Below are 15,824 nucleotides of genomic sequence, written 5' to 3'. Positions count from 1 at the left end.
CGCGTACCGAGGCATAGTGAAAAGCTTTTGTTATCACTTGTACAATAGCACAAATCACTAAATATAAGTGCATACAGTATTTTTTGCAATGTGATAAAGAGAGAAATACTATTGATTCTAAATAATGGCATCCCTGGGCCTTTCTAATCGTACTTACACGCTTTCCACTGCAGGGATCCGGATAATATGCAGCTACTTAACTGCAAGGCTTGATCTTAATTCAACTTGCCCCTCAGGTTCATCCTGTGGTCACCCACCCGAATTGAGCTGAAGAACCATAAATTGAAAATGCAGCCATCCCAGCTGGGAGCCTAGACCTAGAGGGCACATTTTAAAAATATAAAGGAGATCTGAGGAGCAATTTTTCTTTTAAAAAGCAGAGGGTAGTGTATATATGGAAAGAGTTGCCAAAGGTGGCGGAGGCAGACACAATTGTAATGTTTAAAAAGGTGTTTGGACAGGTACCTAGATCGGAAAGGCATAGATGGATATGGCCCTAATGTAGGCAAATTGGAATGGTGTTGATAGACATCATGGCCTAAGTTGCCCTTTCTCACATCGACAAGGTGGGCCGACAGCGCCCCTTCCCTGTGCTGTACGATTCTATTATCAGGTGGAATGGGGATAAATTAATTACCATGTGGATTTCTTTCAACTTGGCCTCTTTTTTCTCAATTGTTTTCTGGGCAGCTAGCTTCTTGCACTCGTACATACTGGTCCCTGCTGCTTCTTCAATCAGCGATAAGATCTATTGAACCAGAATGAAGAATTACATACATGCATCCTATAAACATAACAATTTCAAAATGTATTTCATTAAGTGCTCTGACTTGAAAATTGAATAAAATCATCGAGAATTCAGTGTACAGGCATATTACTAAAAATCTGGATATATAGATGCATGAAAGCTTCTTTTCACGTCTCTGATCATGTATTCTCAGTAAAAATGACAAAAGTATGGACTTAATAATGTAACTTATTCATTTTAAGTTTTAAATTCTCTTGGATCAGAACATCCATTTACTTATATTTCTACAGGTATTCATTGCATAAAATCCATAAACTAGAAAGCTTACCTCCATAGGTTTCATGTTCAAAACCTTAGTGATACGACCCTAAAAGCAAAATAAAATTTTACTTTCAAGGCTTGCTACAGCATTTCTAAACTGTAATGCATATAAGTTTTAACCAATGTTCAAACATACATCAGTGCAGAACATTTCCAACACCACAAGTGGGCTTAATAGAAATAGCAGGAATATAAATTTTACATAGCTGTATTGCAAAAATGACACATTTTTATAAACTAAACAATATCAAATACAGAAATCAATATTTCATTTGTGTTCTGCAATTTCCAAACTATAACAGTTAAAACGAACAAAGTTTCCAAGTCAGGGCCCAACCCATTCCTTTCACACAATTAAGGCACTTCTTAAGAGACAGTGGAGGCTGCAGATGCTGAAATCTTGAACAGAAACAAACTGTTGCAGGAACTCATCAGGTCAGGCATGGACAAATATTTCCCTCGGCAGGCACTACCTGACATGCTGTTTTCTTCCAGCAGTTTATTTTAGGGCATTCCATACTCTTCCAAATCTTTATGAAGAAAAGTGTTTGGGAAATAGTATAACATGACAATATTGTGTACCACAATATTCTGACAAGTTTTTGTTTCAGTACACAAAAATGAGTTCCTACATTTTTTGGTTCAGCGGATTACTGGATGAAAGGCTTATGCACACCCGCATTATGAGAAAATATACAAACCTGCATTATGAGGAAATGAGGGTTGTTGACATTCAGGCCAACTGAACAGAATAGATCATGCACTCTGGTGTTGTTTGCATTCACACCATTAATTAGGTACTTGTTTCTCCCGCCAATTATCACCTGAAAGAAGAGTTTTAAATGTATTATTAAATGGTCATGATAATTTCACAAGTAACGGCATTTAAAAGAAATGGATTTGTGTAATAATCAACATAGATACCTGATCAATATTACTAAAAAGCTGTCTCTAAACTACATGATTATTGTGCAATAGCAACAAACCACCAATCAATCCAAACATTTACATTATTGAAGTAGGAAAATAAATCACTGTTCTTTAACAAAAAACAAACTGTTGGAAGAACTCAGGGCCTGTCCCACTTAGGCGATTTTAAGGTGACTACCGGCGACTAGCCTGTTGCCGAACGTTCGCCAGGGTGTCGCGGGCATGATCGTGAGGAGTCGTCAATGAATCGTAGCGGATCTCGGCGCGTCGCGGAAAAAAATTCCAGATAGAAATTTCTCGGCGACAGCTGGCTTGTCGCCAGGTATCGTAGCTTATTGCAGGCGCAGTCGCATGCTGTCCCCAGGTTTGCTTGGTTATCGCAGATGCATTTAGAAGCACGTAATGTTAAATTAAGAAAAGACATTTGAAGATACCAGAAGATAGTTTTGTTTAACCAATTTATTTACCGTCAGGACATTTGACAGGTAGATTGGAGGTGACAGTTTGACGGTCAGGTAAGCATGGGAATTTTGCGATGTTTCCAAAGACGGTGTAATCTCTTAGCCAGGTGCTAGTTTCACAAAAAAAGTAACATTCAACCACGGGGCTCTTTACACCTGAACTTACATCTGTAATACCATGTTCTGGCTGAGCTGCCATCCATTTATTTAAGTAGGGCCGTAAAACTATGCATATTAAACTAAACTAAAAGCTACAGGTAGAACAGATGCAACAGTTTTGAACGAACAGATGGCGGTTCAAAGTTGCGCGCTAAATAAAAGTTTAACACTTTTAGATCGACCTGAAATTTTTTTTTTTTTAAAGGCAAGAAGACTATTAAGAATTTTTTTTCCCAATGTAATTAAAACTCGAGCTTCCAGCCAGAAGTTAATCTTTGTGAATTTAACACCTTGAGCGGTTAACAGGAGTTCCAGCGAGGAGCCTGACTGGTGAATCTGGTGTGTTACTGACGGGAAACCTTCATCCTGAATCCAATAGGGAGGTTTAAATAAAAGGCTGAAGAAGGCTCTCGACCCGAAACGTCACCCATTCCTTCTCTCCTGAGATGCTACCTGACCTGCTGAGTTACTCCAGCATTTTGTGAAATAAATACCTTCGATTTGTCCAGCATCTGCAGTTATTTTCTTACACTACTTTAAATAAAAGGCAATAACTAGCAAATGCTACAAAATAAAATATTCAAACCGTTTTTTTAAAAAAACATGTGAAGGAAGGAACAGCAGATGCTGGTTTACACTGAAGATGGAATATATGAATTTCGGTCGGGACCCTTCTTTAGACTGAGAGTTAGGGGGAGAGGGAGACAAGAAATATGAAGTTCAAAGAAGCTCTTAAATAACTTTGCGACGTCGGCACCTGGGGGACGCTCATGGAGTGAGTACGTTCTTGCGTTCGCTCCATAAACTTTACTGTTCTTAACCCATGACCACCCTCATTTAACCTATTTTTATTTAAACCAGAAGATTTTTGTTACCTTTCTGATTTTATCTCGGAAGTTGTGCTGTGAATTGTTATGAAATGAGTACAGAACGAGCTATAAGATCTAAAGCTCGTGGTGCTGGAAACGATAACAATGGCGATGGTCCAAAAAAGAAGTCTGACCTTAAGCTAATTGAAATGTCTCATGAATCGTTTTTGGAGCTTATAAATGAAAAATTTGCAGAACTGCGAACATCTCTTAAACAAGATATAGAGATATTCCAAGAAGCCTTGAATAAAACTGACCGAGAAGTTAAGCAACATCAAACATTAATTACAACTCTTCAAGAAGATGCTCAGAAGCGGGACTTGAAAATTGCAGATTTGGAAAAGAAGTTATCATTAGCAATTAAGCATTTGGAAATACTCCAACAGAAAAGCATTGACTCTGAGAATCGTTCTAGAAGACAGAACTTACGTTTGATTGGGATTCCAGAAGGCACTGAACAAGGAGATCCTGTGAAGTTTTTCGCCCAACTTTTAAAAGAAGCGTTACCGTCAGAATTTCCAAATGATCCTCCATTATTGGATCGGGCGCACAGAATTAGAAATTCGTTATCTTTACCCTCGAAACCACGAGTTGTAATTGTACGCTTTCACTATGTTCACCTTAAAGAACACCTTATTCGAACCGCCCGTCGTCTGGGTTCGGTTAAAGTTCGAGATTTCCAAATGCGTCTTTATGAAGATTTCAGTCCTGAAGTTATGAAAGCTCGCCGAGCGTTTAAAGATTTGATGGCTGAATGCTATGAGAAAAAGCTTAAACCTGCGCTTCTTTATCCTGCAAAACTTAGAATTTCGCCACCAAATGATTCACGTCGTCTTTTCAATTCTGTATCCGAAGTTCGCAGCTTCCTGGATCTTAACTATTCTTATGGTCTAGTTTCTCAACCTTAAAATATATGGTTTTCACAGCTTTGGTTATAATTGGGGTTTTTTTTTTGTTATTGTTTTTTTTTTTTAAAGAGCTTTATTTAGTCTCACGACTATGTTTAGTCTCATAATAATGATTATAACCTTCATTATCTTAGTTTCTGAGTATTGAAAATGGCAGTTTTTGTTCGTTAAAACCCTTCATTTTTTTTATTTTTTTTGGTTTTTTTTGAACTCTCGGTGGATCATTTATTTTTTTTAAAATTATTATTAGGAGCCGTCCGCTGGTGATATGGGGGTAGATTTAGTATTAATTCTTTTTTTTCTGGCCTTCTATAGGTCCAGAGGGGTTTTTCCGTGGGTGGGGGGTGGGTTTAGGGTCTGTTTTATATGTTTTCTAGTTTCATATACTGTTTTTTTTCTTCTTTTCTGGACTGTTGTAAAACTACTAATATGTCCGATGTGTCGCCATTTCCGGTTCCTCCCTGTATTTTTGTTCCTCTTCCGGGTACATGAGTTTATACTTTGGTTAACCTTTTACATACCAAAGGCTTGACCTCAGCAATATGGCTCAGTTTATTAATTTTGTCTCTTGGAATACTAATGGTTTAAACCATCCAATTAAACGGAAAAAGATTTTTAAAGTGTTCCAAAGACTGAATGCACAAATTATTTTTTTACAAGAAACTCATGTTAGGAAGGAGGACAATCAACGTTTTTTTAGGTTCTGGAAAGGGCAACAGTACCACTCAAACGCAAACGCCAAAATAAAAGGAGTTTCAATTTTCATTAACTCTTCTATTACATTTGTTCACCACGATGTCATTTCGGACCCAAATGGTAGATTTTTATTAATTACTGGATTACTTTCTAACACCAAGGTTGTAATGGTTAATGTTTATGCTCCGAATGTGGATTACCCTGAATTTTTCAAGTCTTTATTTACTACCTTACCCAATCTAAATGAATATAAGCTAATAATGGGTGGTGACTTTAATTGTTGTTTAAATCCGCTGTTAGATAGATCAAAATCTTCTCAGCCATTACCAAACAAGTCGGCCTCTCATATTAATTCCTTTTTGACTGACTCTGGAATGGTTGATATTTGGAGATTTCTTCATCCCAAAGACAAAGAGTTTTCTTTTTTTTCACATGTTTATCATTCTTATTCGAGAATTGATTACTTTTTTATTGACTCTCGTCTTATTCCATCTGTAACTGGTTGTGACTATGACATTATAGCCATTTCGGACCACTCCCCACTGAAGCTCTCCATCAAGTTAACAGATACAGTCTTTATCACCAAGTATTGGCGATTTGATTCTACCCTACTGCAAGATCAGGACTTTATTAAATTCATGAAGGAACAGATTGACTTTTTCTTCTCAACGAATTCGACTGAGGAAATTTCTTATGGGATACTCTGGGACACGTTCAAAGCATACATACGTGGTCAGATTATTTCCTACTCTGTAGCTTTGAGGAAACGTATCAAGAATGAGACTCTTTTATTGGTTGATAGGATTAAAGAAATCGATAAGAAATACTCGACTGCTCCTACTAGGGAGCTTTATAAGCAGAGAATTGAACTTCAAATGGAACACAATCTGTTACTCACATCTTTGATTGAAAATCAATTAATGAAATCTAGATCTGAATTTTACATACACAGTGATAAATCTGGTAAATTGTTAGCTAATCAGTTGAAGAATGTTTCGGTCAAGCGTCAAATTGTTAAGATTCGTAAACAGAATGGGGAATTGACAGCTAATCATGACGAGATAAACAAATCTTTTCAGGATTTTTATACTTCTTTATATTACTCTGAATTCCCGCAAGATTCTAATAATATGCATGATTTTTTAGGGGAATTGAAATTTCCAAAATTATCATTTGAAGAAAATTTATCACTAGATAAATCGCTTACGAATATAGAAATCCAGAATGTTATTTCTTCAATGAATTCTGGGAAAGCTCCAGGCCCAGATGGGTATACAGTGGAATTTTATAAGTTCTTTTCCTCTATTCTTTCCCCTTGGCTTTATAAAGTTTTTGAAGAAGCAATTAGCCTGGGCAAATTACCACAATCTTTTTATAGAGCTTCTATTTCCTTAATTTTGAAAAAAGATAAAGATCCCACTGACTGTGCTTCTTATAGTCCAATATCTCTGTTAAATGTAGACTCTAAGATTTTTTCCAAGTTATTGGCGATGAGGTTGGAAAAGATATTACCTCAAATTATTTCGGGCGACCAAACAGGTTTCATCAAAAACCGGTATTCCTTTTTTAATATTAGAAGGTTGATGAATATTGTCTATACTTCTCCATGTAATACTTCAGAATGTGTCATCTCATTAGATGCGGAGAAAGCTTTCGACAGGGTGGAATGGCCTTATTTATTTACGGTCCTTGAGAAGTTTAATTTTAGTCCAACATTCATATCTTGGATTAAATTGATTTATCAAACTCCAGTTGCCTCGGTTTTTTCTAATAACCAAAGATCACCATTTTTTCGATTGTTTCGTGGTACTAGGCAAGGTTGTCCCCTTAGTCCTTTATTATTTAATATTGCATTGGAGCCTTTGGCAATTGCCATTAGAGAATCCCCCAACATTTCTGGTATTATTCGTGGAATGGAAACACATAAATTGTCATTATATGCAGATGACTTGCTATTATATATTTCTGATCCTGAAAATTCTATTCCTGCAGTTATATCTTTATTAGCTCAGTTTAGCACTTTTTCTGGATACAAATTGAATCTTAATAAAAGCGAACTATTTCCTTTAAATAGACTGGTTCCAATTTATAATAACTTACCTTTTAAATTAGTTAATGATTATTTTATATATTTAGGGATTAAGATTACCAAAAAACATAAGGATTTATTTGGGGTTAATTGTTTACCCTTATTGGATCAGATTAAATGTTTATGTACTAAATGGTCACCATTATCAATATCTCTGGTAGGCCGGATTAATGCTATCAAGATGATTATTTTACCTAAGTTTTTATATATATTTCAAGCAATACCAATTTTTATTCCCAAATCCTTTTTTGATAAAGTTGATTCTAAAATATCTTCATATATATGGCAAAATAAAAATCCTAGATTAGGGAAAAAACATTTACAAAAATCCAAAAAGGAAGGTGGATTGGCATTGCCTAATTTTAGATTCTATTATTGGGCAACTAATATTCGTTACCTGAAATGTTGGCAAAACGACTTGGACTTATCTCCGAGTCCTCATTGGGTAGATTTGGAAACTAAATCGGTAGAAGGATTTTCATTGGGCTCTATCTTAGGAACTTCTCTTCCTTTAGCTCCTTCTAAGTTACATAAACAAATTGACAATCCGATAGTTAAACATACCTTACGAATATGGTTTCAATTTCGGAAATTTTTTGGATTGAATTATTTTATTTTAGAGATGCCCATTGTATCGATTTTTTTCTTTCACCCCTCTCTGATGGATCAAGCCTATCTAGTTTGGAGGATTAAAGGTATAGTACGATTTTCAGATTTATTTTTGGATAATTGTTTCATGTCTTTTGAACAATTATCTAACAAATATAATTTGTCCAGTCCTCACTTTTTTAGATATTTACAGATTAGGAATTTTTTAAACACGGTTCTTCCTTCTTTCCCTAACCGAGACTCTAAGGGTATTTTGGAGAATATGTTACAATTAAACCCCCTTCAAAAGGGTGTAATATCAAATCTTTATAATATAATTATGAAAATACACTCTGATCCCTTTTATAAAATTAAGAATGATTGGGAAAGAGAACTTAATCTTACTATCCCTATTGACAATTGGAATAAAATTCTTCGACTTGTTAACTTTTCTTCTATATGCGCTAAACACTCTTTGATACAGTTTAAAGTCGTTCATAGGGCTCATATGTCCAAAGATAAACTGGCTCGTTTTTATTCCCATATAAATCCTATATGTGATAGATGTCACTCTGAGATAGCTTCTCTTACCCATATGTTTTGGTCATGCTCTTCCTTGGAAAGGTACTGGAAAGACATTTTCAGTACTTTGTCTATGGTTTCGAATATTGATCTACAGCCCCATCCCATTACTGCAATTTTTGGTTTACCAATGATAGACTCTACTTGTTTATCTCCCCCCATCTGTCGGATGATTGCTTTTCTTACATTAATGGCCAGAAGATCTATTTTGTTGAATTGGAAAGAAATCAATCCTCCTACTTTATTTCATTGGTTTTCTCAAACTATTTCATGTTTAAATTTGGAAAAGATTAGAAGTACTGTTTACGAACCTTCGATCAAATTTGAGCAGACTTGGAGGCCATTTATTCAATATTTTCATATCATGTAATGTGACCTTATTCCAACCTTTTTCGTTCTTCTTGATATTGCTTTATGCAGGTAGAGGGGATTGGAGCGGGCGACACTACTATGTTTTCGTTAACCACCTGGTACAGTCTGTTTTTGTTTTTTTTGGGGGTTTTTTTCCCTCTCTTTTTTTTTCCTCTCTTTTTTTTTGTTGTTTGTTTTTTTGTTTTTTTTCCTCTCTTTTTTTTTCTTCTTTTTGTCTCTCTTTTCGTTTTTCTTTTATCCTTATCTTTTTCATATATATACCGACATATCTTCTAGGTATAGATAACAATTTGTTTTACACAACCTGGGGATATTTATGTTATACATTGCCATTGCTTATGCTTATGTATTCCCTTATATTTATCCACTTATGTATTTTTGTATGCCTATTGAAAATACTATAAATAAAAAAAATAAAAAATAAAAATAATAACTTTGCACTATCAAACCACCGTGCCTCATATTGAAGTGGCGAGGTGTAAGGAACAGGTGTAAACTGGCACAAGGAACTGCAGATAGATGCTGGTTTACACTGAAGACAGACACAAAATGTTGGAGCAACTCAGCGGGACAGGCAGCATCTCTGGAGAGAAGGAATGGGTAACGTTTTGGGTCGAGACCGTCGAAATCAGTCTGAAGAAGGGCCTCGACCCAAAACGTCACCCATTCCTTCTCTCCAGAGATACTGCCTGTCCCGCTGAGTTACCTCAGCACTTTACGTCTAAAAGAAAACCATAGGTATAGTAGGCACAAGATGCTGGAGTAACTCAGCAGGTCAGGCAGCATCTCTGGAGAAATGGAATAGGTGGCGGTTCGGGTCGGGACCCTTCTTCAGACTGAGAGTAAGGGGAGAGGGAAACTAGAGATCTTAAGAGGTTCAAAGATCTTAAATAACTTCGCACTATCAAACCTCCCTATAGAAATGGCGAAATGTACACCAGCAGATTATCACATCTCTGGGGAATGGGTGACATTTCGGGGTCGACACCGTACTTCAGACCAAGGGTCTCGACCTGAAACGTCACCCATTCCTTCTCTCCTGACAGGCTGCCTGGCCCGCTGAGTTACTCCAGCTCTTTGTGTCTATCTTCGGTTGTTACATGCGTTCTGTACGTCCTGACTCGGCATTGTCGTGGTCATTGTCGTAGGGTAAAATTTCAGCAATCTGCTACGACTTTGACAGTCGCCTTAAAAATCGCGTAACTGGGACAGGCCCTTAAGACAGGTAGTAGCTCTTTGAAGGAATTTGATCTGATGTTTCGGATGGGGATCCTTCTAGAGGAGGGGATGGGTGAGAAAAAGAATGTGAGCATTGTCTACTGTTGTTTATTCCCTTACAGACTACTGTTCTTTAATGTCCAGTATCAATCGCAATATTGGTTTATGCTCGACTTCTCCAATTAAAATTTTATGAAAGTGCATTTGGCTTCATGCTTTAATAATGGTTTGTGCAAACCAAATAAAAAACTAATAAATTTGTATGGATGTTCTGTCCCCACCCAGTCCAATCTGGTATGCATGACGTTGTAGATGTATACAGGCAGAACCCAAAATGTCACTGGTGTTTACATGTCCCAGTCAGTAATCAGGTATATTAACATGGCAATGCAAATTGCCCCCAATAAGTACTTTAATGAATATACATCATTATGTTCCCACTTCCATACACTTCTCATTCCATAATGCACAAGTAGCGATGATCACAGCTAAGTGTGCAAGTTTGAAAATGTTAAAACAAATTCTCTGTTCCTGTCTTGACCAGTTCCCAATAATAAAAGTGACCGCTAAATAACACACCAAACCCAGTGGGAATGGAAATTTGTGTAGTCATTTTAAATCCAATGCATTATAATGCAATATACAATACGGATTGAGTAACATATACATTCATTTTTTAGTAGCACTACATAACTCAAATAAATTACTCCTTAACCTGCATGGTTACAGAGATGTTTTCCCAGTACTTCATCAATATTCATTCATGAAGATTAACCACATAGAAATATCCATGGAATTTTTCACTCCACTTTAAAATAGTGATCAGAACAAAAAGTACTTAACAACCCATTGAGTACTAGAAGCATTCCAGTAGTACATAAATATGTGTTCTTTCGTTCCTGGGCAAAATTGGCAGAGGGTAAAAACAACTATTGTTTATGGAAAATCAGTTTCCATTGCTTACATTGCATTGTATGAATTTGAAGCATCATTACAAAGCATCAGTGGGGAAAAAAGGGAAGAAAGAAAAATCCTGTACCCTTCAAGGCAAAGAACTTAGTTCTCCATGTCTACAATGGAAAATGAAATTTATTTGCTTAGTTTCACAACCCCAGTACATATTTGGCTGCCTTTCAAACTAAGACTATGTGCATTTTGAGCAATCTGCTCCAACCGTTAACGTCCATCTACACGGAACTTAGAGACCACATTCACTGAAATTATCTGAATAAATTATGTAACAAATTCAGATAAGGTTCCAGGAAGAGGATTGGCAAATGATTGCAATGTTTTGTTTAAAATTAAATTCTAATGCCAAATTAAGTAGATCAAACTGAAATCTATCAATCACTCACATTATTGGCATGGAATTTAGAACGTAGGATTCCAGACGAAGAATTTACAAAAAGAGGGCAAAAAACAAGGGCACGGGATTATTTCACTAAAATCTTCCCAACAACTCAAACTTTGCTTCATTAAAAATCTTCACAACTTTAAGGCTGTGAAATGACATAATTCTTTCAAAAATCATGGAATTTTAATTGGATTGAAAAATACCTGTCTTGAAACTGTAATCTCATCGTGAGTCTCAAAGCCTAGAGGACTTTGTTTTTTGTCACTGTTGTCAAAGGTTATTGAAACAGTGGCTTTTGTAATCCCAGCTTGTCCATTTTTGTAGACCAAATCCTGAAGGTTTGAGGCTCGCACCTAATAACAGAAAACAAAGATATACATTCAAACTATTTGAAATGCAAAAACACTTTATTTGGATTACATATTGCTGATTAAACAAGTATTTGCTGGGATATCCCCATATACAAGGAATGGGGGGGATGGATGGGTTCTGGTTCTGCTTGATTACTGCGCAAACACCTCATCAGTGGTTATCTCGCGCAGGTCGGAGTGAGTATAGCGATTACATTTTGAAGTGGGCCTTTTTGACCAAGTTGAGCAGATCTAGTTGCTCAACCACTTATAAAAATGACTGAACATCGGGAGCTGGGTGGTAACACATTCCATTCCCATATCGTCCTAGGGTAAAGGGAATATTGGTGGCAAAGTTTATTGAAATTCAATGCGTTGATGATATAGGGACCAGTATTTTGTCTTGTTTCATGGCAGTTGGTGCTCTGGGATGATGGAAAATTTAATGGCGTGATTTTGTGAATCTCTTTGTAAATTGCAATGTCTTACCCTGATTCTGCGGAGCCCTAGGGTATCACATATAACCATATAACAATTACAGCACGGAAACAGGCCCGTTCGGCCCTATCAGTCCATGCCGACCACTTTCTCTGACCTAGTCTCATCTACCTGCTCTCAGACCACAACCCTCCAATCCCCTCCCATCCATATATCTATCCAATTTACTTTTAAATAATAAAATCGAGCCTGCCTCCACCACTTCCACCGGAAGCTCATTCCATACAGCCACCACCCTCTGAGTAAAGAAGTTACCCCTCATGTTACCCCTAAACTTTTGTCCCTTAATTCTGAAGTTATGTCCCCTTGTTTGAATCTTCCCCACTCTCAAAGGGAAAAGCTTACCCACGTCAACTCTGTCCGTCCCTCTTAAAATTTAAAAAACCTCTATCAAGTCCCCCCTTAACCTTCTACGCTCCAAAGAATAAAGACCCAACCTGTTCAACCTCTCTCTGTAGCTTAAGTGCTGAAACCCAGGCAACATTCTAGTAAATCTCCTCTGCACCCTCTCTATTTTGTTGACATCCTTCCTATAATTTGGCGACCAGAACTGCACACCATACTCTAGATTCGGCCTCACCAATGCCCTGTACAATTTTAACATTACACGTCCCAACTTCTATATTCGATGCTCTGATTTATAAAGGCAAGCATACCAAACGCCTTCTTCACCACCCTATCCACATGAGATTCCACCTTCAGGGAACAATGCACAGTTATTCCCAGATCTCTCTGTTCCACTGCATTCCTCAATTCCCTACCATTTACCCTGTATGTCCTATTTTGATTTGTCTTACCAAAATGCAGCACCTCACACTTATCAGCATTAAACTCCATCTGAGAGAAGTCAGCATATTATTCACGCTTGATTTGCATTTGTAGTCATTACATACAAAGTGAGCTGCTCGGCGTTGTACTTTCTCCAGGGTGATCTTGTTGTTGTTGTTGAAAGGATCCCATACAGCTCCACAATACTCCAATTTGGGCCTGACCAAGGACTTTTAGGCGTTCTCTTTGACGGATGTACTACATGCGTGGAAATCTCTTTTAAGAAGGCCGAGCGTTCTATTTGCTTTGTTAGCCACTTGACCAATATGCGTCGCCCAACTTAAATCTTTGCTTAATTCGACTCCTAGATATGGGTGATGGTCGACAGCAAGTAATGTATGGCTACCCATGTTGTATTCCAATAAAAGTGGTTTAGTCTTGTTTAGTCTAACATGCATGGTATGACATTTGGTTGTATTGAATGACATCTGCCAGGTTTTCCCCCACTCACAGAGAGCATCCAGATCGTTCTGTAAGGACAAGCTGTCTTCTGGTGTTTTAATCTCTCTATAAATTATGGCATCATCTGCGAAGTCAAACTCTGGACAAAACTACATTTGGAATGTCATTGATATACAGTAGGAAGAGCAATTGACCCATGACAGTCCCCTGTGGCACACCTGAAGTCACAGGAGTTTCAATAGACGTCTCTCCCTCCAAGAGAACTCGCTGGCGTCCCCTTGTCAAAAAGATCTCAATCCATTTTAGGAGGTGGCCGTCTATTCCTACATGGTTGAGCTTGTACAGGAGCCGCTTGTGGGGAACCTTATCAAAGGCCTTACAAGTCTAAAATAATCAAGTCAGTCTGACCCTTGTTATCGAGTGACCTGGCCAGGACTATATGGTCCATGGTGGATTATATGTTCGAGAATCTTGCATGGTATGGAGGTCAGTGAAACTGGGCGATAGTTTGCAGGATTTATCCTATCGATGGGGACAATGTTAGTATTCAGTCAATCTTCTGGGAGTTCTCCGAGGGACAGGGGGGGATGATGGGGAGATGATGGGGGGATGGGAGGGGAGAGGGATGGAGAGATGGGGGGGAAGGGGGGGAAGGAAGGAGGAGGAGTGGCCGGGAGAAGCGGCACCGACCTGCGACAGGTTGCTGATTCCCAGCAGGAAGCAGATGGAGTCCAAGATGTTGGACTTGCCGCTGCCGTTCAGGCCGGTGATGGCGTTGAAGAGCGGGTCGAAGCCGTTGATCTCAGTCCTCTGCGCGTACGACTTGAAGCCGTCGATGATAATCGACTTAATGTACATCTTCCCTTCGGTTGCACGCCGCCGCTCGGGTGGTTTTTCTGTCGGATTTATCTGCTGCAAAGCCGCGCCGTTCGAGCGCCGCCCGCTCAGTTTGAAATTTGGCGCCAACTACCGACCGTTAACTTAAAGGCAACATCTCCGACCTATATATCCTCTCTGTATGTAAGCACGGGGTTTGTTTCTAATGCAAGATGCGGGAAGTATTGGATTTAGACCTGTCCTAGTTGTTAATAATATATCTTTACCGCAAACATTACAAGCGCCTGCAGGCACATCCTTCAGCACCACTCGGGGTCCTCGGCCCGGGTGAGGCGACATCAAAGATACTAGAGGAGCAAGATGGGCCACTCCGTCGAAATCGCCTTTACTAATGAAGTGCGGAACGGCCGCCATTTTAGTAAGCAAACCCGTCGTTGGCCATGCCTCTCGCAGTGTAATCAGTGTTGTGGGGGAACAGTGGTGATACCGTTAAAATGCAGAAAATATCTCATCTATCAACTCACATTTTTTTGTTATTTTTATTTTTTAATGTTTTCCCCTGCTTAATTTCTCCGATTTTATTATTTCTTACTTTTTCTGCCCATTTCCCTCCCATCCTTCTTCCCCAGCCCCCTCTTTTGTTCACTTTCCCTTGTATTGCTCTAACACACACTGCTCAAATTTAACTTATATATAACCATAGCACAAAAAGTAAGGAAATTTGTGTTTGGTAGATTATTTCTTTGTTGTAACAATGCTTCTTGGCAATAAATCTTATACCGTTGGAAAGCCTGTTTATTCCCCTTTTAAATGGTGTCACATTTGTAAGGAACATGCATTTGTGGGATGAGCAGCAGAGCTGAGTATGTGGGTTGCGCCCATGAAAAATCTGCCAAATCTTCTCTGCCAATGCCAAACAGCTTATTCTGCCATTGACTCTTGTTCGGTGTTGTTTGGTGGATTGGATGATTGAAGTCTGAAGAAACAAGGCATATTGGCAATTTAACAATTTATTCATTTAATAAACAGGAGCCTCAGTAGCGTGTGGAAGAACCATACACAGCCACAACAGCCTGGCACCTCCTCCTCATGCTGGTCACCAGCCTGGTCACACACTGTTGTGGGATGGCATCCCATTCTTCAACCAGCATTTGTCGCAAGTCAGCCAACGTGGTTGTGTTGGTCACTCTGGCTCGAACAGCACGCCCAAGCTGATCCCACAAGTGTTCAATGGGGTTGAGGTCAGGACTGCTGGCAGGCCATTCCACCCTCTCCACTCCCAAATTCTGGAGGTAGTCTCTGAGAAACCCTGCTCTGTGGGGGCGAGCATTGTCATCTTGGAGGTTAGAGTTCGTTCCCAGACTGGAGATATGGGATTGCCACTGGTTGCAGAATCTCATCTCAATATCTCTCTGCATTGAGATTGCCTCCAATGATGACAAGCCTCGTTTTTCCAGTGAGGGAGATGCCGCCCCACACCATCACACTGCCTCCACCAAAAGATGTTACTCTATCGGTGCAGCAATCAGCATAGCGTTCTCCGCGTCTTCTCCACACTTTGACCCTATGATCCAACTGCCGTAGGCAGAATCTGGACTCATCGCTGAACATAAC

At 38.7% G+C, this 15,824-nt stretch overlaps 1 protein-coding gene across 2 annotated transcripts in view; it reads right to left on the bottom strand.

Moving 5' to 3' along the window:
- smc2 (structural maintenance of chromosomes 2) overlaps positions 1-14,468 on the bottom strand; it is a 39,282-nt gene extending 24,814 nt beyond the window's left edge. Inside the window, exons 1-5 of one of the 2 annotated variants that reach the window (XM_078395066.1) lie at positions 14,064-14,468; positions 11,499-11,648; positions 1,771-1,893; positions 1,077-1,115; positions 638-748 (exon numbers count right to left, since the gene is read on the bottom strand). In XM_078395066.1, the coding sequence (XP_078251192.1) occupies positions 638-748; positions 1,077-1,115; positions 1,771-1,893; positions 11,499-11,648; positions 14,064-14,231 (591 nt within the window). In that variant the 5' untranslated portion in view covers positions 14,232-14,468. Of the gene's footprint in view, positions 1-637; positions 749-1,076; positions 1,116-1,770; positions 1,894-3,917; positions 4,426-11,498; positions 11,649-14,063 lie in introns of those variants that run through there. The other variant, XM_078395074.1, reaches the window with a different exon arrangement.
- Positions 14,469-15,824: the final 1,356 nt, after the last annotated feature.

This window comes from Rhinoraja longicauda, chromosome 3 (assembly GCF_053455715.1).
Source record: "Rhinoraja longicauda isolate Sanriku21f chromosome 3, sRhiLon1.1, whole genome shotgun sequence".
Lineage (NCBI taxonomy): Eukaryota > Metazoa > Chordata > Chondrichthyes > Rajiformes > Arhynchobatidae > Rhinoraja > Rhinoraja longicauda.
Note: the sequence above shows the minus strand (reverse complement) of the source record. Positions and strands in the feature narration are given on the sequence as shown.